We start from the raw sequence: 25,502 nt of genomic DNA on the forward strand, positions 1-25,502 counted from the left end.
CGAGGGAGAGGGAAAACTCCAGAAATCAGCCCTCTAGAGCAGGGCCTCTTAACCCAGGGTTGTGGGACCTTCTAAGGCAGGACCACGACTTACTTGTAAGCCACATGAAGAGTCCAGTGAAGAACTAAAAAACCAGGCTGTGGGATGGGCCGGCTCTCCTGTCATGGTGGGTCAGAGGTGAGGTGGGTCGGCCATGTTAGGGAGGGATAGGAGCCATGGGATGCTGACTTTTTGCTTTGGAGGGTTCTGCTGTGGAGCTGAAGCTCACTTTGTTACTCATGTGGCGAGGAAGACTTACGAGAAAGTAATGAAATCTTGCAAGACAAGTTGTACACATAGGCATAGCAGCACAAACTTGGAATTACCCACCCTGGAGACTAGAGAGCCCCTGGAAAGGTTCTTCAACGGGGTAAAGCCAGACGTGGTTCCTAAAGAAAGCATAGACTTTCTGTGCTTCACAGAAGGCACAGAGTGATGAAGTGACTCCCAGTTTCCTTATTGAGTCAATCATGAAGGAGTTGAGACAAAACCGGAGGACAGACATAGTGCTGTCCTAGAGCTAGAGCCCATACAAGAGTGCTCAGACTCATACATTCAGACCATTTTTCCATGGCGCCATTGTTATAGAACTCTACAGTGCCTGCAATACTGCATTTGTGTGAGTGTTTGTTATGCTGAGTAAGCCAGAGTGAAGACTCGTTGGTGGCCTGGAACACTAATGTCATCTTTGGTGTGTCCCCAATCTTGGTCACAGTCTCAAAAGCCTGTATGCTGGGTAATGGTTCTTGGTGTGGCAACCTCGTAAGTGCAAGGGCCCGGCAATGAGATGTCTTTGCATATCATTTATATTGAAATACTGACTGGCTTATTTCCAGTGAAATATCTGGCAGAGGTCAGGGCACAGTGCCACAATCATCTATGATTTGGCAAATTTTATTACCTCTATAGTGAAGAACATCAATCACCTGCAGTTAAGGAATCCAGGCTTCAGTTATATCAGTTAGTCAATTATTTGTGGTACTGTGCCTATTCCAGAATTGTTTGACTAAAACAAAAGAACATCTAGGGGAAGCCTATTCGCAAGATGATGGTAATCCCCATCATTCCTCCAAATGGAGGTTGGATCCAGTGGTGTTCACAGTGATTCACTCAAATGAGCCCCTTATGAAGAAGATATCAATGTGTTTAGGCTAAAAGTGACGTTTCGGACAATTTTCAACTGGAGTCTGAATTCATAGACAGTAGAATTAGACATTCATGTGGTATTGAAGTCTACAGTCAAAATATGTATTCCTGTTATTTGTCATCATACCAAGGTTGGCAACACTAACCAGAAGGCAGAGAGTGTTTCTGGTACTACAAACGTCAAGCTTGAAAGCTTGTCTTTACAATTCTTCTGAAACTTTCTCAGGAGTCACCAATCCCTCTTCTCCACTTTCACGTCCACTTTCAGATGATCCTCAGGTGTCATCTGGCTGTGTTTCATCCACTGATGATGGATTGTCTGCTGGCGCGCTTGGAATGGGCAATTTCAGGTTATTTTGGCAAATCTCAGGTTTATTGTGGTAGGCTTTGATGCTCATTGAGCAGCCCTGTTCACAGCAGGTAGGAAAAGGTATGGAATAGCTTGCACAAATGGTATTGTTGGTGTATAAAAAGGGCTTGTGATTCTGTAGGTACAGACGTGACAAATGTTATTGTTGGTGTATGGAGGTGATTTGTGATTCTGTAGGTACAGATGGGATTTATATCCTGAACTCATTACACCTTGTGAATGAGGGAAAGGTAAATATGTTGTTAAATTCTTTAGGATTGACAATCTAAACTGAGATATATATCGATGATTATCCCTTGATCTTTAGGTTACTTAGGATTATAGTAAGGTTAGTGAGGCAGCTAATGGGTATACATTCCAAAATGTGGGATTTTAACAAGGTGTTGCAGCTGTAACAGCCAGTGAATGGAGTTTATCGGGGGTATCATTGTGTGCTAAAATGGCATTGCTTGTATATCTTTTTGTAAAAGATTCAATGTATACAGAAGGGAGCATACAATTATTATAATTTTCTCGACAACTAGTTATCGAAGTCCATAAATAATCCAAGTTCCAATGCAAGCTTCCTTGTTCACTTGTCTTTATTGACACTTATTCATCTCAGTGGACACTTGTTCTAATATCTTCACAATACAGATCAATCAGAAATTTCTATACATCCAGCCTATGCGTTTCGTCCCCCATGGGACATCATCAGGGCTAAATTATTTTCTTATTCTTAATTAAATCTCAGGAGAATTCGGACCAGGCTGGTGAGGAGAAAACTTCCTAGAGGAGCTCCATATGCTAATAGAAGACACCAACCTATCAAAAATAAAGATTGTTAAAATTGCCATCTATGGCTGGTAGTAAAAATGACAAAGAACTCTTCTGAGATTTAATTAAGAATAAGAATTTAGGTCACATAAAGTTGGAACACAGCTTTGGAACTCCAAATAAGAATAATAAAAAGATAATAATTTAGCCCTGATGATGTCCCATGTGGGACAAAACGCGTAGGCTGGCAGTATAGAAATTTCTGATTGATCTGTAATGTGAAGATATTGGAACAATTGTCAACTGAGATGAACACGTGTCAATAAAGACAAGTGAACAAGGAAGCTTGCATTGGAACTTGGATTATTTATGGACTTCGATAACTATTTGTGGAGAAAATTATAATAATTGTATGCTCCTTCTGTATACATTGAATCTTTTGTCAGATGACCTTTGGGTGGTGGATCATTAGAAGTGAGCATTAAAAGTTGTTCTGAATATTCACCCCAGAAATAATCCCTTAGAATACTCACCTGTGCACACGAGTTCTGACCCTCACCGCTCTTACATGTTGGTTAGACTTTTTGTAAAAGAGTTTAGGATGGTCAGTCTTTCTATCTTACTGAGAGAGATCTTACTCTGGATGAGGCACTGTCTAGCATCTCTAGAAGAATTACATTTAACACCCATGCAGTGATTTGTCTGAGTTTCCTGTACTTCCGAATCTTTGTGTGGTATGTATTTGAGAATTTATGACATTACTGGAGACTTCAGAAGCAGTTTGACTCCCTAATTATTCAATTTATTTAGGGAGCCTTATGGTCTGGGATTGTCAATCACTTTATCAAGTGGGACAAATGGATTACGGATGAAATAGTTCTGGATACCATTCACAATAAGGTCCATTTAGAGAGGCATGTGAATGCCTCTAATGCCCAATCTTTTAAACTGCAACTTAAAGGATATGTTGAATGCTGGTATCGGATCTGTAGAATACATGTTTAAGAAGTTTTACATTATGCCACTCCCTGCCATTTTGGCATTACAAGTGTAATCCTACAGCCCTGGTACTGAATGTAAAATATCCTAGCTACAGTGAAAAAGTTACAACTTTATTTGAACAAAAAGTGAGGATTAGCCCACCCAAGATACACATATCTTAGACGTTATTTATTTTAGTGTGCATTTGGTTCAAGTTGTTTCTTCCTGTCCTGATTTGACTGTATAATGGACTGTGCTACAGTTCTCAGGCAAATCAGTTTTAGAAGAGTGCTATAAAATCTCTCTATCTTTTCATTGATTAAGACACTGGGAAATGGCTTCTGTAAATTGATACTTGTATAGCGCACTACTCACCCGCAAGGGTCTCAAGGCGCTTGTACGAATACCGCTGTGGAACCCATCTTGGCTTTCCCTGTGAGGCGTCCACTCCTGGGCACCCCCAAGGTGGAGGCCAGGCATCCTTAGCGTTGTGGGGGCCATTGTGGAGATTAAGCAAGCTATTGCCCAGAGTTGCAGAGTGGGACTCCATGATTGGAATGGCACCGAGGCGAGAATTATCAGGTCCGTGGAATTTTTGAGCCAAAGACCCGCCGAGGCGGGGAATTGAACCCTGGTCCCGGGCTAGACCTCTGCATCAGGGTCTGCCACTCTAATCATTGAGCCACACTTCTCCAAACAAGGATTTTAATGTTCACATGGCAGCTATTTATTTAACTAAGGAAAGATAACTAGAATCCTTGCAAATATTGCCTTGATTAGGTTTGCTGCGCAAGGACAGGTGGCTTCTTTTTATTGCACTCATTACAAACCGATGTAACTGGTATGATCATCGCACTTATTACAGTTCTTCTCTCAGAAAGAGGGAATAACGTGGGTTTTCCTCTGTGTGCATCAAACTCCACATGCCTGATATTTACTGAGCCTATATATACCCCATTACATTTTGGCAGGTTTGACCTGGAAAAAAATGTATTGGTGAAAATCCTAAAGGTGCAGTGTTGATTGCTCTCGGTAATTTCCAAGTGTGAGTCTTTAATAAAATTGCAGAACTCCTTCTTTACAGCCAGTTCATTTCACTTTTCAAACAAGTAAAAGAGTACTCTATGGAACGAAAAGGCCTTGTAGTGGAAAATAATATGGAAAAGGATGAGACAGATAGACATATTTGATGATAATTACGGAAAACCTTTAAGGGCTAGACATTAATTGACGAGCATTCGCCTTTCATAGAATATAGAAATCCCACCTTCACTTTAGTTTAATTAACACATGTCAGAGTGAATATGACATTTATGTCTTGGACCTTCGTTTTTTATATCATTTGATGGAAATACCACATAATTTTCTGGACAACTCTACTCTTTTATGTCATATTAATCACTTGTCAGGAAAGGGAGGCTCGTGTTTCAAGGCAATTACATTCAAAAGGAGATCAAGTGCTTTTCCAGCGGTTAAAATTATGGAACTAATGGCACACAAACAATCTCATTTCCTGGTGCTTACTTGGATTCATATTTCCAGCTTTGTGATTTTGTCTTTACCTACATTAGACCATTAGACTGTAGAGATCCATATAGCACAAATTATTGGTTTTGTTGGCAGCCGCAAGCTTGTTTTATTTAAGATTCGCCATCACAAGAAGCAACACAAAGGGAAATACACAACACCCCACAAGATGTCAGTCTGATACTGACTCATAGAGGCGCCCACCTTTAGATTTCAGTGCACATTCTGATATACACAATATGTACAGAAGTAATGATATATGTTTAGACTACGCAAGAGTGGTTTTCTTTTTTTGCACGGGTAAAATTTGATAAGTTTTTTGTCATTTCAAAAGAGCAACATGTTGCAATATTTTCTTCTAGGGGAGATAGTTTTGAGCAGAAAACGTCTCACAGGAGCAGTGAAACTAAAACCGAGAGACATTTTTCTCCCTGATGTAGGCGGGTATCTTATGTCGTTTTTCATCATAAAGTATGCCCTTATATTCAATTTTCACGTGAGATACTGGACAACTATATGCCACGCAACACACAACTCTTTTTTCCCCCTAAATTGTATGTATTTTTGCAAAAGAAGTAACCCACCTACATTTTAGAGCCAGGGAGGGAGGGACAGTTGGTGTATTATGTATTGAAGAACACACTGGAAGCCTCCAACATTAATATGGGGGCTGCAGCCTATGTTGTCACTGCAATGTTTGAAACTCAAAGAGAAATCATCAAATAAAGGGACGTTCTAGAATACTTAAGATGCATGACTCTTAGAGATGTGGGAGAGAGTAAAGACCATTGATTTTTTACATTATTTTCATTGGGTCTGTTCCTTCAGTGACATGGAGACTACAAATTTTAAATTCCTAGTAAGTCCTGCATATTTTTTAAGGGAATTTTTAAATTAGTAAATTACTTTAAAAAAAACCAATGTTTGTTGCACACATGATTTAGAGGCCTGTGGGTTACCTACTGTCTACTGAAGTCGTTCCTGGCCATGGACTATGATCCGTTGAGGTACTATCATCAATAAATAAACATTCTTCGAGAATATAAACAGATACACTCCTGCATATCCATGTTGAAATATCCCTTGAGCTGTACGCTATAGGCCCTCTCTTTCTACTTAGGCCCTCATTATGAGTGTGCTGGTAATTGGTGTGATATTTATTGCACCCAATAAAATCCAAAGTGCTTAGTCAGATGTTATCAACTACGCTCAATACCACCAAATTATGGGTTATCCCCTTATTATAGGGAACAACATGTGGATGCAGATTTTGGTACTTGCCACACCAAAATTCACACGTGCCAGCATCTACCAGTCGTTTTCCGCCTGATAAATATTGTCAGGTTTGACATTTATGAAATGTATCCGAGGGTGCAATTTTTCAATATGAGCGTTAGTCTAACTGTGCGTGCCTTTCCTAGAAGGACTGAGCTGTGAAACGTTTGAGAACGTTTCAGTAATTGTGCCAGAAAACAAGACAACTTAAAAAGTAACTGAAGCCCATCAACTGCACGCATCACTTTACCCTGGGGCACTACAGCTCCCAACAGGCAATGCAGCAGGTGAGTGCCGCCAACGGTAATCTTGTGTGCCAGGAGGCGCTTAAAGTCTGCTTCAGGCTCCCGCAGTGTGGGACGCACGTGGGCGTGCCCGGGCCGCGCCAGGTCCAATCCCGGGCCAAGGGTGAGCCTGTCTTTGCTCATACGCAGCCAGCCAAGGCCAGGCCGGGCTCAACCTCTTGGCCCTAGGCTGGCGGCATAATAACTCCAATTAGCAGCTGGAGTGGCGTGACTTTGTCATACATTGGAAAGGTGCTAGGAAGGCAAGGAAGGGGCCCGGGGGTGTCGCTGGCTGACGGCAGGACAGTGATCATAGACTCAGCCCGTGTAAGTACTTTTTCTTACGCCTCCCTCCCCCTTGAGACCCCCTAAGCGCTTTTGCCTGTGTTTATCAGGTTGACTGACTAAGAACACCATGGGGAAGAGGAAAGGCGCCCCCACGTGTTCCCCACAGGACTTAAGCAAGAGAACCATGGATTCATTTTTGGTAAAAGCGGTGGGGGTAATCACTAAAGAAATAGACAAGGCAAAGAGGTGGCTCTGCCTGGAAAGGGCAGGGACAGCTGTACCGGTCTTGGAGGAATGCGTGGCCCAGGTGGCAAAAAAGTCAGCAGAGGGTGCCCTAGGTCAAAGCCAAGAAGAGGAAGCGGAGGATGCAGGGGGTTTTAACCCGGACACCAGCATAAATAACAACGCGGCGGGCCAGATCACACGGAATAGGGCCATGTCGATTACTACTCACCGTGCAGATTTAGGTGACCCTCCCGCCTCGAAAAAACAACGAAAAGTGAATAAGAAAATAATTCCCACGCAGTCAGGGGGAGGTAAAGCAGGCTCAGATATTAAGGTCACCGAGTATTTCGAAGACTTGTGGGGGCCCCTGAAACAAACAATTGTGGAAACAGTGACTGGTCTATGGAATTACTTTTTAAATGAATTCTCGAAAGTTTTCGACGACACAAGGAAAACGCTTGCTATAATTGACAAAGTATTGTCTCCTTTTTGCCAATCCAAGCAGAGCTTAGCCACCATTAATAAAGATGACCAACTAGTAACTCCCCCTGTTACTTACCCTGTAGTGACACACACCGAGATCCAGATCCCTCTAGTAATTCCAGGTGTAACAGAGTTAGGGACACAGGCCATGATCTGGGGGTCCAACTATGTCTGATCCGGTGGCCCCCATACAGCGAGCTGAATCAAAGGGATCTCCAAGGGGGACAACAACTACATTGTCGGTTAGTTAGCGGGGCTACCCAGTTTGCCCCGAATACCTGAAATCTGCCAGTCATAGACCTTCCACCAGCAAGTTGTCCTTAAACAGTGGTCCTGGCAGGAGTTCTAGGACTAGACAGTGCACAGGATGAGTCCACCATCCACTTATTAAATAAAGTAACCCACTGGATATGTAAACATGCTGGGTTAATTATTGCTGAGCATAGGCAGATCCTGATGGCCAAGAGGGTAGAATGGATTGGAAGGACCAAGAAAAGATTCCCAGCAGACATTGTGATTATCAAGTTTAGGTACCCTGAATTGGTCCACAAGATCCTATTACCCTCCTTGCAATCATTTTCAGCAGAATAAGGGATTAAACCTTTACCCCAGGGTTTCTTTTACAGGCCTCAATCTAGTTTTAAACCGTCCAAACGTTTTGTTGTGCATGAAGAGGGTTCTACTCTGGGTGGGGGACCCCTGACATTAAGAAATGCATTTGCACTGTTGAGGGATCTGAATAATATAGATTGACTACAAGAAGAGGAGGGTAGGGGTAGAACTGTGTTGAACCCTCCAATGAATCAAGTGTGATGGTGGAGCCCAACTATGGGGTAGTAACAGAAATGTCGATTGAGCTCAGGGATCAAAGTCAGATGGGACTGGTCAGTGCAGATAGGGCTACTACCACCCCTTTCTGCTCCCAGGTCGGGCGTATTGTGGGCAATTTAACAATTGTCTCGTGGAATGTGGCAGGTTTAGCCAGTAAGTGTCTGGATGAGCAGTGGCTCCACTATATTATGCATCCAGGAAACGTGAGAGCTAGCTAATAACTTCTTCTTAGAAGGTTTAGCCAGTAAGTGTCTGGATGAGCAGTGGCTCCACTATATTATGCATCCAGGAAACGTGAGAGCTAGCTAATAACTTCTTCTTAGAAGGTTATAGAACTTTTTTCTGCCCAGCCTTAAGGTCCAGTGCAGGGAGAGCAAGGGGGGGGGGGGATGGGGGCTAATTATGTTTATACATTTTAGGATTCACAGGAGGTGGAAGACTATGTTGTGGGATCCGGATGTCGCACAAGGACTTACACTCCTAAGCAACACCTACCAGTTAGTTCTAATTAACTTTTATAATGCAAAGTCACACTCACAGAGCTCAGCCAGCCTTGATGAACTAATTAGATGGCTGGAGCAATTACAAGGTGAAGGTCTGTCACAGTCTCCACTCATTTTAGTTGGAGACTTTAATTGCCACCTGTGCCCCAATTTGAGGATGACTCATCGTGACTGTTCAACCTGTACATTAAGAGCATATGGAACACACTCAGGAAGGGCGGGATTTGAGTGTCCTCCAAAATACTTATAGTCTAACCCACACATTGGACCTGATTGCTACTCACTCGGATACAGCTGTACCCTGACCTATAAAGCTGGAGGAAGCTTATCATGTATTGATTTTATATGATCTTGAACCTGATCAGGTAGAGTTTTTGGGGACAGGGGGAACTTCTAGGGCAGATCTGAGCCAGGAGTAGCAAACCTACCCCTCTCTTGAACCCCTCAAACAGCAGGCAGCAGGCACCGTAATGAATCTGACCGGTTTGCTGCTCCAGAGCTCCTGTGGACTATGAAGTCTCCAGCAACACAGGAGGTGGGTTTTTGAAGGTCTCCGAGGGATATCTGCCCTCTCACTGAGTTCGAGGCAGATATCTCTCGTGAGGACCATACACCCTGTGCACTGCGTTTATTTGCAGCTCCACATGTTTGTTGTCATGCAGCAATTACGTGCATTGGGCCATTTGTAGCACTGACCCCAGCGCATCTTTTCTGAGAAGGACTCTGGCGTCTTCACACTCTGTGCCTTGCTAGCTGGTATCCTGTGACACCGCATGAGGTCCCCTCGCGACTCCTGTGCCTTCGGCCTGTGAGTCCACTTGAGTGTCAACATTGCTTATTTGGGCTCCCCTGATTGCTCCAGGCCTGCCCTGACTCCCCTTGCTGTGGTGAGTCTGCTGGTCCTTGCTGGGCCAGATCGACACCGTTTTGACCATCTACGTTGTTTGCCTCTGCCAAGGCTTGTTGGTGCTCCCGCCGGACACTGACCCCTCAGCACTTGACATCCTCCGTGGGACAGCTCGCCTCCAGCTCCTGGTAATCCTAGACGTCTCTGGGTCCTCGCAGCTTAAGAGTCAAGATCACCGTCAACACACCTGAAGTACCAGACATCCGTGGGCATTCGTCTACTGAGCCCCTGGTCTCTCCAAAGTGACCCAGACTCTGTCCCCTCTGCTTTCAGGTTCTACTCATCTAGATTCCATGTTTGGATTCCACCGGAAACTTTTCATACTTCCAGCAGCAGCATTACTTTGTCAACATCCATAGAAAACGACAAGGGGTTCCGATGCCACTTCGTACCTATGCACCTGGCTCCTCTGTGATAGGTAACTTTGGTGCAAAGGTATCCATGGGTGGGGTGGCTCTTCAAATTATTAAGTTCCAAGAGTCGTCTTTGTAATCTGCTGGGAAGGGTCCTTAATCTCTAATTTTCCAACCGTGACTTTCCCATTGAATTGTACAGAGCATGCGGTCGTGTTCTCACTCTGCACCCGTCCTCCATGGGTTCCTGATTCACTCACCTTGGGTGGTTCCTTGAGGTCCCAGCAATTCTACACCTTCTAGACTAAGTCTAGTCTCGAGCCGTGGTTCTTATACCAATTATTTAGTATGTGGTTCGGTCTCCCCATGGAGCCCACTGTGTATTGTGCTAATTACGTTTGATTCTTTGCAACTGTGTTATTTAATTTGTGTTCTATCCTCATGTAGAGGTTACTAGAGAGTGTTATAGATAATAAATACACATTTTTAAAACTACTGTGTGGTTTCCCTTTCATTTAACCAATACTATAAGGTTATATTCTGGTAAAACAAGGTGCTTAACATTCCTTCAAGACTTAGCCTGAAGGCTGCTCTCCATAACTACCACTAGGATAGCTTTCAATAAGGGTTAACTTTGACCTAATCACCATAAGGGTTATTTGGACTGGTACAAGGTGCTCACTTCAAATAGTGGATGGCTTTTGCCAGGTCAACTTCTCCAACACTGACTATGTCAATTGCTGCCCCTTGGTATCATCCAGTTTCGCATAGATTAACTGGGGGAAAGATCTCCACAACTGACCAAGGCAGGTGGCTACGTTGGGCGCAGGTTGACACTGTTGGTTTTAATAAGTCACTTTTTAACACAGGCAAGCAGGAGGTCCTGAAATGTTTAAATTCAGAAGTACAGGGGATTGAACTAGTTCAGGCATTTACCGCTATCGCGCAACTAGTGGATGGTTTATTACCAGCGCCGGCACACTCCCCCAGCACGGACGCCCCAAGATGGTTTGACGGGCAATGTTCTCAGGCCCCTAGAGCTCTTAAGACGGCTCTTAAACAGTCACCGAGAGACACGGGTCGGGTGGCGGTCTGTTGTAAAATGTATAAGTAAGCAGTCAGGGGGCGGAAGCGCCAATTGCAACAAAAGGCTTGGGAGGAGCTAACAGAGGGTTCTGAGCTAAAGGACTCTACTCGTTTCTGGAGGGTCATTAACAACCCATATTTTAAAGATTCGAACAACCCACTGGTAAGCCACAACATTTTACCGGAGCAATGGCAGGCTCATTTCGAGGGACTGTACCACAGAGAGGAGGAATTACAAGCACTGATTCCTGTTCAGAGAACGGATCCCATTACCTTTACTTTGGATGAGGTGAGATTTGGTTTCAAGGGTCTCTCGCGGAACAAGGCACCGGGACCAGATGCGATCCCACCAGACCTCTTCCGAAGTAACACAGATTTATGGGTGCCGCTCCTAATGAGGGTTTTAAATGCTGCAGTAGCAACAGTATTGCCTTCATCATGATCTACTGCCACCATTGTCCCGACAATGAGCCCACATTGCTATCGCCCGATATCTCTTATTGACGTAACAGCGAAGGTTCTTGGGCGGGTGGTACTAAACAGGTTAGTGGATTGGGCAGACGCCAATCAAATAATAACGAATGAGCAATATGGGTTCCGAGCCGGCAAATCCACAGTTGATCAATGCCTCAATCTTTATCTTGTTTCTGCCAAGTACACAATAGCCAAACCAGGGTCGCTCTATCTAGCTTTCATGGACCACACTGCGGCTTTCGAGCCAGTGAATCGCTGCAAACTCTGGAATCTTATGGGAGAGCCTCGGGTGGATCCAGCAATAACTAACACCCTAATGATCCTACATTCGAACACCACTGCCGTAGTTTGAAACACACAGGGGGGAAGATAACGGACCATTTTAACTGCTCTAGTGGGGTAAGACAGGCTTATATTCTAGCACCGTTCTATTTTACATTATATATGAATGGTCTTGATTCTACCCTAACTGCATTACAAGTAGATGCCTCAAAGATAGGCTCAAGATCGATCCCTGTTCTGCTTTACACGGACGACACTGTACTCTTTGCATGTACTCCAAAGAGCCTGCAGCCTTTTCTAGAAGGGTTTGTGGCATTCATGAATAAGATGGACTTGTCCCCTAACTTAACAAAATCTTATATAATGGAAACTGGGAAGAAGTACAGGAAGTCTAACACCTACACAGTAGGCACACATACTCTAGGAAAATTACCGGCCTTTTCATATTTAGGCATTTTATTCGATTAAAAACTAACATTTAAATATCTACTAGAGGAGAAGTGCATTGGTCTGACAAGGTCTACCGGTAGCAATTGCAAATTGTGCTCATAGACTAGGCAACTGGTCACCTGGGACAATTTTAAAGTTATATAACTACTTCTGCCGTGCCAAAGTTTATATGGTAGGGAGGGATGGGGATTTAGGGTGGCTAACAAATTACAAATTGAAGAAAACAGATATTTCAGGCACTTGCTGAAAGTCTCTCATTGCACCCCTGCAAACATTGGCCATGAGGAATTGGGGTTCAAGTACATCTCAGATATGGTGGCTGTGCAACCCCTACTGTGTTGGGTGAAGATCTGGTCCAACGAGGAGTCAGGCTTTGATAGGCTGGTAATCCAAGACTGTCTCTCTCTGGATCACACGTTAAAAATCCCTTGGCTGAAATATGTAAAAGGACACCCTCACTACATTAGGATGAGTAGATCTGTTCACTAATCTTGATAAGGTGGGATCACAGGAAAAAGCATTTCTCAAAGATCTGTTTTTTAAATACGTCACTGCAAAATGGGAGGAAAGGGAGTTTAAAAAACCGACAGTTAGAGAACACATTTTAGTAATGTCAACACCGGGCATTGATCCTTACCTATCCCTTATAACTAGTGCACATGACAGATTTTTAATTACATGTTTTAGGCTGAATTTATTTTCATCACCTATTGGCTGTACCCTCTGGTTTTATGGTACACATAGCACAAACAGGACCCTGTGACTGTGACAATAGGTCTCCACAGGATACCTTACACTTTGTCCTCCTCTGTCCGCACTATCACACCCGAGAAGTGTGTTTCTTAAGGAGCTTTTAAGGAAACTGATATTTAAGCAGGCTCGCGTTGCGGTACTGTTTTTACAATTGTCATCGGATGTTTTTACACTTTTCTGTGTCTCTAACTTTTTAAGGACTGCTTTAAAGTTAGAAACCTCCCGGGTGCCTAAAGGCCGCAAGAGCTCCTGTTAATTGTACTGTGTGAGGTGGCCATAAAAGGTTTGAATTGTGGGGTACTCTTCAAGTCTAGTTTCAGTTTTTTACTAGCCAACTGATGATTTTACCGCTTATAGCTCTTTTTTAATCTGAAGCAAAGGTTGTTGGCTGTATCATGAATTTAAGAGACCAAGAGGGATAACAACATTGTATGGACCTTGTGCTGTTTTAATGCTCCCTCGACTGTTTTTAAAAATAATGCTTGTATTTGATTTTATGCACCTTAAGATGTCTCTTTTATGGTCATATTTTATATGCCGAATAAAGATTATTATAGGTAACAGAATGTTGTAAATCTAAATAGCGGAAATCAGAGTCTGAAGGTAATGAAGGAGTATTTGGCAAGTTCAACATATGATATTTAATGCAAAACAATTTACTACCATCTCCTAGCCTAACATAAGAAACTTTAATGAACATACCACAGGGCTGGGGAACCATATTGCACCAGTACGTTGACTTGACAAATGTAATTACGAGGTAGGGCACTACCAAGCTGAGGGCATTCTCAAAATCAGTCAAGCAAGAAACGTATATTGATCATGGATTTACTTTATAGTGACTCAATTTTATTTTAGTAACCGAAGACGAAGAATGCACTGCTCAATTTTACCTACAGTGTATGAACATAATCTGTTTTCTAACAATCTTACAAAAGGTTTTTATTTACGCACTGTCATAGCCGGGCTTCACCTAGTGTGGATTCTGGTCTAGATTTGCCTAGCCAATAACTCTGTCTAAAACGGTTGATTTTTGTGAAGAGAAGATTATTAGGTTTATTAGTTCCATTATTACATCTGTTTCTTGTTCCACCATGACTCCTTTGGCTCCTATTTGGAGAGATTTCACACGTGCAGCTCTAGCACAGGGTTCCTATAAGCTGACATATTACCTCAGGCTCCCCATTAGATGCATGCCCATTATGACATCTAAAAAGATTTGTTAGTTGGTAGCATCATTACTAACTACTGTTTGCAATTAATCGCTAACTTCTGGGATTGTCCCAGCTTCTAGGAGGTGTACTTTTAAAATAAGCAAATGTTCTTCATTTGAGTCTTTCGAATCATGAGCCGAGGTGGTATCTCTTGCTAACTTCCGACGTCCTTTCAAATCTATCAAGACAGGAGAGATGGCGAGCTCTGCCCAAAGCATTATGTTATTCAACCTCTAGCTCTCTCCTTTGGCGGAACATATTGACTCCTTTGGGCTCAAGTTTTTGGCATTTGCCGGTGACACTCAAATCATCCTTAAATTGGATAAAGATGCAGGGTCGTCCGAAAAACAATTTAAGACATGCTCCAGTGAAGCTGCAACTTGGATGAGAGCAAACTTTCTAATTCCGAATACGGATACGACGTATGTTGTGGCCATTGGTTACCAACCTCTCAGTGGTCTCAAGTCTAGGGTCAGATTTGTTATGCTCTCTTCCTACTACTGTGCCCTATGAGTGAACCTGGCTATAATTTTTTATTTAAAAAAATGTGTTTGAAGTTCATAACAAAAAAGATTTTTTATTAATTTTCTTCTGCTGAACATTATCATGAAGATCTTGCCATATTTAGCCAATGTGGCCAGGAAATTACTGATGAGTGGTCTCATAACACCGAGAATTGATTATTGTAACACTTTACTTGTAGACATGCCTTGCCATGTGACTTAGGGTTTTAATAAATGTTCTCACATATCCCACCTAATCCAGTTGCACTGACTGCCAATTTCTTAGGGCAGTAGTGTCAAAGCATTATTATGCCAATATCATAAAGCAAGATATAAACTTCCTATGCGTAGTTAGATGTCATTTTCTCACTTTATCTTCCTTCTATCAGTTTACATTCTAGTTATCTTCATCTGGTTTTCTGCCCCAGGTTGTAGAAATACATGCAGGGTTCCTCCTTTGCTTAGAGCATCTTGCCTGTTAATGTTCGAGTGGAAAAAAAACGTGCCTATTACTACTGCCTGTTAAGGTTTGATGTGATGTTGCTTTAGGACCAGGACACCCCTTTCTGGGGTAATCAAGTGTTTTATAACATTTATGATTAATAAACCAGTGTATAATTGATGCAACCAGTCCAGGCAAAATGTGTTTATCCTGAAGAAATAATACAGGATTCACTGAAGAATTAATGTAATGTTTTATCATTCTGTAAAGAAAAGAGAATGCTCCTTCTAAACAGCAATGGAGACACCCTGGAGCCAGAGTCCCATGGTCAAGACACAGGCCACTGAATGCAGTTCATTATGAATTCTCAACCAACAAGCACATGTAAGCAGAGAAAAAGGGATACATTGGCAACAAATGAGTGTGGCTCTATGTGAAAGAGGAGGTGAGCTTGAGGCACCAGGTACACCGTGTTGTAATTATATGTGTTAGGGTGTGTGCTGGGCATGGCCAACATGTGCCTCTTACAAGACTATGGATGAAGACGTTTCTGTGAGTCATCAGAAGAGAGCAGCACACTGAACAAACAAAATTAGACTGGCAACTAAGCCTGGGCAGTGATCTCTGCTCTGTTCGTAGAGTTTGAGGAGTTTTTTGCACTCTGCTCTCCGCGGAGTTCCAATTAACTCCACTCCATCTAGTGGAGCAGAGGTTTCTCTTCACTCGCCAATGGTAAGTTGGTGAGCGCAAGCGAGGAAAATCCAACACTAGACCACTTCCCAGGCAAGATGGTCGCTACTGCTCACATTGAGAAACCTTCTGTTTGCATTGAGGAAGCTGCCGCTCAAGTAGAACTTCTACTTGAGTGGCAGAAAGAAGCAGGGCCCTCTTGCACTGCGTGACATGCTGTTTGCGCTGATTTTATAATGTGGGACAAACACACAGCACTGAAAAACAGAGCGAATGGCATGTGGTTACAACTACGGCGCTCGTGGAACTCCACTTAGCTTGGCAGAGTTTTTTTGTTCCGGGGAACTCTGCGAAATTCCACCCAGGCTGACAGGTAACACCATGAAAAGGCAACATTCAAAAACGTCTTGTAAATATCAGTTTGGATAACCTTAACCTATACAATCAAAAGCCAATGAATTATTCTGTGTTGCAGTGTGTTCTTTTGTAAAGCTAGACTCTCCCAGACTTGGACATGCTGCCTGCAGGCAAAAGGCCCAAGTCATGCACATCTGTCTTATTTTGGTTGTCCTAGAAACCTTGGACCAAAAGGCCTGGGTTCTCAAGAATGCATCCTCCAGATGTTCTCAACAATTGCCAAATGCAAGCTAAAGTACTCATCAGGCACAGACCCTCACCAAGGCTGCCAACTAGGCAACCTAATTTGACGTCTTGAATGTTAAAAGCACAACTCATTCCAGACTGCACTATGCTAAGTGCGTGCTAGGACCAGGTCTGCAGCACTTTGTGGAGGGCTCCACCTCAAGCATTGATGGTCTGTCTTCTGGGAGCCCCAAGCACCTAGGGAAAAAAGGAGCCCCAGCTCTCCCCTCCAGCCGGCAGCATCTTCAGGTGTGGGCCAGCCGGTAAATATGTTAGGGAGAGGCACCATAAGAGGTCTGAATATATAGATTGTTGAGAGAGCAGAAATGTGCAGTTTCCACTCTCCAAGGGTTCAGCCTGGCTTTCTCTGGCATCCTTCAAAAAGCTTGACACTATTTCTAACTGTTAGCCTGTGATTCCTATCATTATCACCCCCACTTGACACTTCTGCCAACTGACTTTTTGCTCACTCCCTCTGTACCTCATTACTGGAGGCCTAAGGCTGGCTTCTCACAATGCACAATTTCTCAATTCAATAAGATTTTAGCATCTTGGGATGAACACCCAATCTAGGAGGGCCCTCCCATATCCTCTGCCTTTTCTTCTACTTTAGCCTGTGCTGCTTTCTCTTTTCCATTCCTCTTTCCACCATCATTGGACAGGGGAGTAACATAATACAACATATGCCTGCAATTAATTGCAAACAGAACTACGGTTCATGACCTTTTCTATCACACGTTGAAATCTGTCTCACATATGCAGTGCTCGTTCCATCATCATAGCTACCTAATTTACATGAAGTATGTGACACATCCTTTTGCTCAGGCCTGAGGACTGGACTCAGTATTAACCCTGGGCATAGTTTGCGTAGTAGCGCTACGCGAAGTGCACTTCGCACTACGCCAGATACACGTATGTGCTATGCGAACTGCATAGTACGCTGTTCGCGATGATTGCACAGTGCCGGATGCTTGTCTGCACTGTGCAATCATTGCAAACGGCATCTTGCCCAGTTCTCATCGCGAGTGGTTGCGAGCATGCGCGACCACTTGCAATGAGAAACCTGACCTCCTCTCGTTGAGAATCTCGCCGGGAGGTTTATTTTTCACGCTCGCGATAGGCAACTTGATGTTGCTAATCGCGAACGATAAAAAAGTCTCGCCGGGATGTCATTTTGCTCGCTCGCGGTCGCCAACTTGACGTTGAGGACCGCGAGCGAGCAAAAAATACCAACTACGCTACGCAATTTTGCACTGTGCTACGTGCAATTCGCATAGTGTGAAGTAGCACAAACTACGCAAACTTCGCGAGCGTAACGTAGTTGGCCGCCCAGGGTTACTCAGTATAGTAAAGTGCCCGTGCACGGAAGATTATTTGGAAAAGCATAAGCGGGTGATCACACTTTTCATGTCTAAGTTAACTTAAGTACACTTCCTGGGAGACAGGCTTCAAGGGGAGCCAGAAAGACAGGATGGAAGGTAATGCAAGAAGTGTACTTTACCCCTTTAGGCCGGAAGTAGCCATCAATGCAAGTCTCACAGTTCACTCCTGCTGTGTTCCTTGTACAGTTAATGCACACTCCGCCTCCAATGTACTTTCCATGGATGTTCAGGCTCAGTTTACTGTCGGATATTTTCTGGTCATAATAGCATTCCTGAGCCTTCCCGTGACAATTGCATGCTGCAAAGGAGAAAGTTGTGTTAACAAGCCGCACATCCATTCCACCAACTTATTAAATACAACTCTTTTACGGCAGCGCTGCGAGGTTCCTTTATCACTCTGACATGTTGCCGTCCACACTGAAGCAAGTGCCATACTTACATGTGATATAGCTTCCACTGCTCCTAAAAATAACAACATCCTCTTTCAAAAAGTGCTTGTCAGTCGTTGGCAAAATCGTTATTTTTCCTTTTTCTGAAAAAAGGAAGCTGGCGTTTATTTTTGCTGACATGCTGAAATTCTCTCTTTGGAAAGCGACTACAGCCGTGCATTTTATTGACTATAAAACTGCATTTGATAAAGTTGCGATGCTGAACTCGACTGTCACTTAATAAAGAGTGAGTAATGATTCCTAGCTTTATTTTTTATTTTTACCAACCTCAGGCATTTTAAGCCTTTTGGTGAAACAGAATGCAACCAGGTCAAAAAAAACGATTCTGCCTAAATACTCACTTACTAATATTGATGATTTACATTATTCCTATTTTCACACTTCATTGACTCTCTCCCAGAGAATGTCGTCTCTATCATTATCAATCACTATTTATTTGTTTGTTGTTAGCATGGATAGCAAGAAATGCCCGGAAATGTGTTTTTAGATAGATTAAATATCCCCATTCCAAAGAATAGTGGTAAAGTCCTGCCTAGTGGCCCCTACTGGTTTAAAGGTGAACTGCCTTCTGATAAGGATGCCTTCTGAAAGCTTCAGTTTAATTGCTCTGAAATATGAGGAGACAGACAAGCCAATTTAATTTCCAGAAAAACAGAACTTTGTATATTGTGAGTAAATGTCTACCTCTTATGCCCTTTGCTTCCCTCACAGAACGTCAACGAAGCTAGGGGCATATCAGCAAGGCGAGACAATAAAATTATTGTCGCTTTAGCGTCCGTTTTTGGACGAAAAGCGGCGATAATTTTATCGCCCTATCAGCATGGACACGCTAACGCGTGAATTCATGCCTTAGCGCCTGTTTACTAAACGCCCAGCTTTGCATTTCTAATGAGATGCAAAGTGGGCATTCCTTCCCGAAATAACTGGAGAAATGTCGCTAACCGACATTTCTCCAATTATCAAGGGAATCGCTAAGAAGCATAGCGATAAGAAAAGTAGCGCTAACCATGGTTTTCGCTACTTTCCTTACACCTGCTTTAATTCTGATTTAGCCATGTAATCCAATGGGTGGTGGATTACATGGCTAAAACCACCCTGCCCTATCAGCAAGGTATCGCCGGTCACGGTGTGATTATCGCTGGAAATCCAGCGATAATTACACTGTTTTCCAGCTAACGCTTGCATTTCTATCGCTTTGGAGATAAGTGTTGCTGATAGCATGCTATCTTCACGATAGAAAGCAGCGATAGCCGGCGATAATTATCCTAGCACTAAGTGCGCTTAGCGATAATTATCGCCGGCCCTTGGTGATATGCCCCCAAGTGTGTGGATTAAAGCGCTACACAAAAACACCATGTCATTTATCGCCAATTACGCATGCTTTTTGGGCAATAGATATTTTGGTAGCTCTTGCAAATTGAGCCCCCTGCCTAAAGATCGTGAACCATGGTGAACTATGCAGCCCCGCCGTGCATTATATGGGACAGTAAGCTTAGGAGTTAGGGGTTGTTGCACGGCCAGACAGGCATTTTATTCTACTGGGCATTTCCCCAGCGAGGCGGAGGGTTGGATGCCGGCTTTGAAAGCCCAGGGCCCAGTCCTGGAGCCTCTGTCTCTTTCTTCTGCTCCCCCCAGGTGAATTGTAGCAGGCACAGGAGAGCTTAAAGAGAGAAAGAGAGGGAGGGAAAGAGGTAGAGAGAAAGCGACCAGAGAGGGAGAACAGAGAGAGAAGGAGATCAAGAGGATGGATGGAAAGAGGGATATTGCACCACGAGGAGATTAGCATTTATGCCAGGGCTACTTCTGGTTCCCCAATTCGACCCAGGCTTAGGAAAATAAGGGACTCCTTTTTCAATATTCAAGAAGCAGTTGCATTTAGACCTACTCTTCTTTATTGGGTTGCGAAGCTGTCTTTATGACACCTCACAACCACTTAAAAGGAAACTTTGACGTTTTGTGATCTGTTTTTTTTAATTTGCACAGCAGCCTCATTTTTTTGTATTGTAGTTGATGAATAAATGTTATCAAGTCAGATAAATACATTTACCAAACACAATATCCGGTGGTGCTTATGTTTTTCCATAGTCCTTGGTTTTAAGTTAGCTTCTATAGGCATCATGTTTATATATATATATTCGACTAACAAAATATAGCGCGCTGATATAGAACAACAGGTACGCTTTCAAAGTCGCATACATTATGGAAGACTGCAGTTACAATTATCTGTGGGATAAAAACAGCGCTGACCATTATATTGTTACAAAGTAAAAATTGTCGAGATTGATTCATACACACACAAGTATGTTTTCTCACAGGAATATTTACTCCTATGTCTAGGTGTACCTCTACATGTTATATGCTGTTCTCCATTTCTGAGTGGAGATTTACACTTAGATTTCCCTATAGCCTTAAATGAGGAATTAGAGCCTCTGAAAGTTCAATCAAGTTAATGCAGTAACTTTTTTTTATTGTTGGTCGCCATCTACGCTAACATGGTGGCAATCTCCCCGATGGGAAAGTATAGGGAAAATTACTCAAGTGTATTATTCTTTTAACAAATAAAATTTTAAGGTGCAATTTAAATGTAAATTAATATCTATATATTATTAACCAGGAAATCATTAAAAAGGATTACAACATAGCAAATCATTAAATTAAATGTGCATTAAGTATGAAAATTATTTAAATATATTGTTATAATATGTAAATATTAATTTATTAAAAAAAGTTGACAAAACACATCTCTTATCTTCTAACATTTTTATTTATTACTTAGTGATAGCTCACTGGATTATGGCAATGTGGTCTCTCTGGGTGCAATCAAGTTCTCTTTGAAGAGAGTACAGATCATGCAGAAATTTAGGAAACAACCTTTGCAACACTGTCTTTACCATGCAATGCCTTTACCAACCAAAGACATACATATATGACCACCCAAAGCCCTAAAAGTACCCTTCCCTTTTTTTTCACGAGTCACCCCAAACCCTAAAATTACCTTTACTGCTATTTCACCATATATATATCACCTACTGGCAGCTGCCAGTAGATAGTTATAGTTAGAACTGCACCACTGAACGTTATTTCACCAAATTTAGCTGGAATCTAGCTCTTGCACCTTTTTTGTGATTTGGTGAAAATCTGTGCAGTAGTTTTTGAGTTATTAAACAAAAGACGAATTTGTATATCTAGGTATGTGGATCCTCCGCTGATCCAACAGATCACAAGCTGAGATCTGATTGGCAGCCAACACTTCAACCAGGAAGTGATGGCAGCCATTTTAAAAGTTTATAAAAAACAGAAGGGAACATGGTAGGAATACCCTTACCCCCTAGGTCTGGTAGTCGGGACCCCAGCAGACTTTTTAAGGACATTTCTAACAAAAATCACAGTGGATTCACAAATCTACAACAACAAAAAAACTAGCGATCTACCACACTTGTTTCTAGTTGAGCCCTGGGTGGGCCAGGTCCTGGGGCCATATAAAAATAAATATCTTGAGGAGGGGCAGATGCAACCCCCCTCCCCAAGGCTGATATGGCGCCCGGGGACCGCCACCGCCCATGGAGCAATGCCAATAAATTTGAAATCAAGGGAGGGTGGCCGGGCATACCCCTCTCCAGGGCCCTTTACAGCCCCAGTGACCACCTCCTCCCTGGGGCTAGGACAATCAATGAAAAAAGGTGGAGGAGCTGGGATGCCCCCTTTCGGACCAATTACAGCCACATGGACCACTACCTCCCTAAGACATGGCTCATTTCAAATGGGTCGATTTCATCCCTAGGGATCACCACCTTCCAGAGGACGGCCCTGTAATAAAAAAGGAGTGGGCCACACAAACCTCCTCCTGGAGCCATTAATGGTCCTGGAGACCCTCACCTCCAAGGGCCGGCTCCCTATGTCCCGAGATGCCCACCCTCGGGACATAGTTGCTTGCTTTCACTTGGCAGGAGTTTTGACATCTCCAGCCAAGTGAGAGCAAACAGTAAGTCTGCTTTAGTGGTCGAGAGCAGGAAAACTGCTCCCGCTTACAAGTAGCAGGCTCTTTCTATGTTTTCCTGCCCGCTTTCAAGCGGGCAGGAAAACAGATGGAAAAATTGCTCCTGATGGCGGTGGCAGGGGCCGCAGTGCATTGAGGCTCCCCTGCAGTCCCCAACGGAGCACACTGGGTGCACTATAACTTGCACACCAACCATATCCAATATTCTCATCAATACTTTTATTGCAAATGGTGCAGTGATATTTTCAATGATGTTACAGAAGATGTCATTACTCATTTAATAGGTGGGGTAATTAGCAGTGCATGGTGGGGATGCAAGTTACGGATACATTAGGGCATGAGTTATAGTATCTTGAGGTAACTATACCTGCTGCACTTATATGGTTTTGTGTGTGTAAAATCAGAACCTAACTATAACTACCCTGTAACCCTTGGCTTTTTAATGAATTTCTATGGCTTATTAGTGAATTTCTATGTTTTTAAAAAAAATTCTAACTATAACATTTCCTACATCTTTTGTTTTTTCTCAGGGAATGTCAACTATTTGTTCATGCTATTTATTTCCCATCTATAATGTCCAAGTAACCTTTGGTTTTTGTCAGTGAATTTCTAGTTTTTTTTAATGTAAAGTACTACTTAATTGTGATACATTAATCCACCTGTTGCCACACATAGCCTTTGGCTGTGTGCGTTGGATGGTTGACATAAGGGCCTTCCCTGCGGCCAGCCCCTGCATACAGCCAGCCAGCCCCATGTTGTGCACAGCCTTTGGCTGTGACCCATGGGGTGTTTGCCACAAGGCCTGCAGCCAATGCCCTGCATACAACCAACCCCATGCTGCGCATCTGCATTCGGCGCAGAGATCAGCAAATTTTTTAGGGGGAGGGCAGCACAGGGCCACCCTCCCCAAGCTGCTTAGGGCTCTGGGCACCCCACTCCCCACGGCCCAGCAACAAATTTCAGGGTGGGTGGGGGTGGGTACACGCCCCCCTCCCCAGACTGATTTAGCTCAGGGGATCCCATCCCTGGGGCCCGGCACTATATTTAATGGAAAGGGGCACACGCTCCCTCTCACCACGGGTCCCTATCCCATGGGGCCTGGCAGATTTTGTGCCTCCTTCCCAGGCTGATTTTAGCCCTGGCAGAACCCATCCCTCGGGCTCGGCAAAGTGCACATGGAGGAGGGGAGCACGCATCCCCCCTCCATGGGCTATCGGCCCCAGGGTCCCCATCTCCCTTTTCCAATCAATCAAACAGTATTTTTAAAGCATGGCCAATCACCTCAAGGGTATACAGGCACTGAGGTCTCACGGGTCGTAGTCGAAGAGCCAGACCTTGAGTCCCTTTCTACGGAGGTGGAGGGGAGGTCATTCCAGGGATTGGCGGCAAGGTAGTAGAAGGAGCGACCTATGCTGCAGCTTCTGTAGATACAGGGAACATGGGAGAGGGAGCTGGAGCGCAGTTGTCTGGAGAGTTGGGGGAAGGTCAGGTTGAGGTATGCAGGTCCTTGGTTGTGGAGGGCATTGAAGTTATTATCTTGAACTGGCTGTCTTCGGGATGGAGAACCAGTGGAGGCTTCTGAGGTCGGGAGGTGCTGCTGGTCCATTTGAGTAGGTCCTAGGATGAGTCTGGCTGTGGTGTTCTGTAGGTTTTGTAGATATTTGAAGAATTGAGTGGCGGTGTAGAGTGTGTTTCCGTAGTCCAGCTGGCTGGTGAAAAGGGCTTGTGTGACAGTTTTACTGATGTTGATGAGGATCTATTTGAAGACCTCACGGAGCATACAAAGGGTGTGGAAGCAGGCAGAGGATACCGAGTTGTCCTGGCACAGCATTGAGCGATTTCCATCCAGGGTGATCCAGAGTTTGCAAAAGTGGTTGGTTAGGGTGGGTGTGGGACTGAGTTTGGTGGGCCATCAGGTGTCATCCCACAGCGAGGTGTTCCTCCCGAAGAATAACCCCTGTGTTTTGTCAGAGTTCAGCTTTAGGCAGTTGGCACTCATCCATTCTGCAACATTTATCATGGTGCTACAGAAGTTGGTTCTTGGAGTGGCTGGGTCTATCATGAGCGAAAGAATGGTCTGGTTGTCATTTGCTTGGTAGATGATGTTGGGTGCATACAACATAGGCCATGGGGGTCATTCAGACATTGAACAAGGTAGGGCTGAGCGAGGAGCCTTAGGGAATGCCCCATATAATTATCTTTGGCTCTGAGGTGTACGGCAGTAGGTGGATTTTCTGAATGCGTCCTGAGAAGAAGGAGGTGATCCATTTGAGAGAGTCTCCCTGGAAGCCGATGTTGTGGAGTCTTCTGATGAGGGTGTGGTGGGAGAAGGATAAGAGCTGTTTCTCCCTCGGTTGAGAAGTATTTTGATATCGTCGGTTGAGGAGATGGGGGAGGTCTCAGTGCTGTGGTTGCCACGGAAGCCGGATTAGGATGCGTTGAGTAGGTTGTTTCTTTCCAGGTACTCGGTGAGCTGGCGGTTAATGGCTTTCTCAAGCACCTTGGCAGAAAAAGGGAGTAGTAGGGAGTTGAGATGGTAGTTCTTTATGTCACTGGGGTTGGCGTAGGGCTTCTTCAGGAGGAGTAAGACCTCTGCGTGTTTCAATGTGTCGGTGTTGAGGAAGTCAGTGAGTGGGCTGCTGATTTCTGTGTTCCCCAGGATGAAGTTGTGCTTTGACTTTGGTTGGGCCCTGGGGGATGGCGTTTCCAAGGCCCAAATTAGCCTGGGAGGGAGTGGCATACCCCCTCATCCTCTTTTTTTAAAAGGCTGATAGGTCCCCAGGGCCAAATTTGCCCTGAAAGGGGGGCTGAATTCCCCACACACCCTTTTTGACCATGGTCAGGCCCCGGGGATGGGGTCCCCAGGGATGAAATTGGCCTGGCAGGTGGGCTGTGTGCTCCTCTCCCACTTTTTTTTTTAAAAGACCGGGCCAAGGGCATGAGGTCCACAGGGCCAACATCAGCCTGGGGAGGGGGGCTGTGCAGCCCCCCACTCCTTTTCTTAATAGTCCAGATCCAAGGCACACTCCCTAATCCCCATAAATATTTATGTTGCTCCCCTCGGGACTTGGCCCACCCAGGGGTATAAAAAAAAACAAGCGCTGGAGATTGCAATTATTTTTTATTTTCACAGGGATCCTCTGTGAATTAGTGGCAAAATTTAGAAAGAA

At 43.9% G+C, this 25,502-nt stretch overlaps 1 protein-coding gene across 6 annotated transcripts in view; it reads right to left on the reverse strand.

The window, feature by feature from the left end:
* LAMA2 (laminin subunit alpha 2) overlaps nt 1-25,502 on the reverse strand; it is a 3,129,796-nt gene that overhangs the window by 2,219,419 nt on the left and 884,875 nt on the right. For all 6 annotated transcript variants that reach the window (XM_085611831.1, XM_085611827.1, XM_085611830.1 and 3 more), the window contains exon 8: nt 18,006-18,184. In XM_085611831.1, coding sequence (XP_085467957.1) covers nt 18,006-18,184 — 179 coding nt within the window. The remainder of the gene's footprint in view (nt 1-18,005; nt 18,185-25,502) is intronic.

Source organism: Triturus cristatus, chromosome 6, assembly GCF_964204655.1.
Source record: "Triturus cristatus chromosome 6, aTriCri1.1, whole genome shotgun sequence".
In the NCBI taxonomy this organism is placed as follows: Eukaryota; Metazoa; Chordata; class Amphibia; order Caudata; family Salamandridae; genus Triturus; species Triturus cristatus.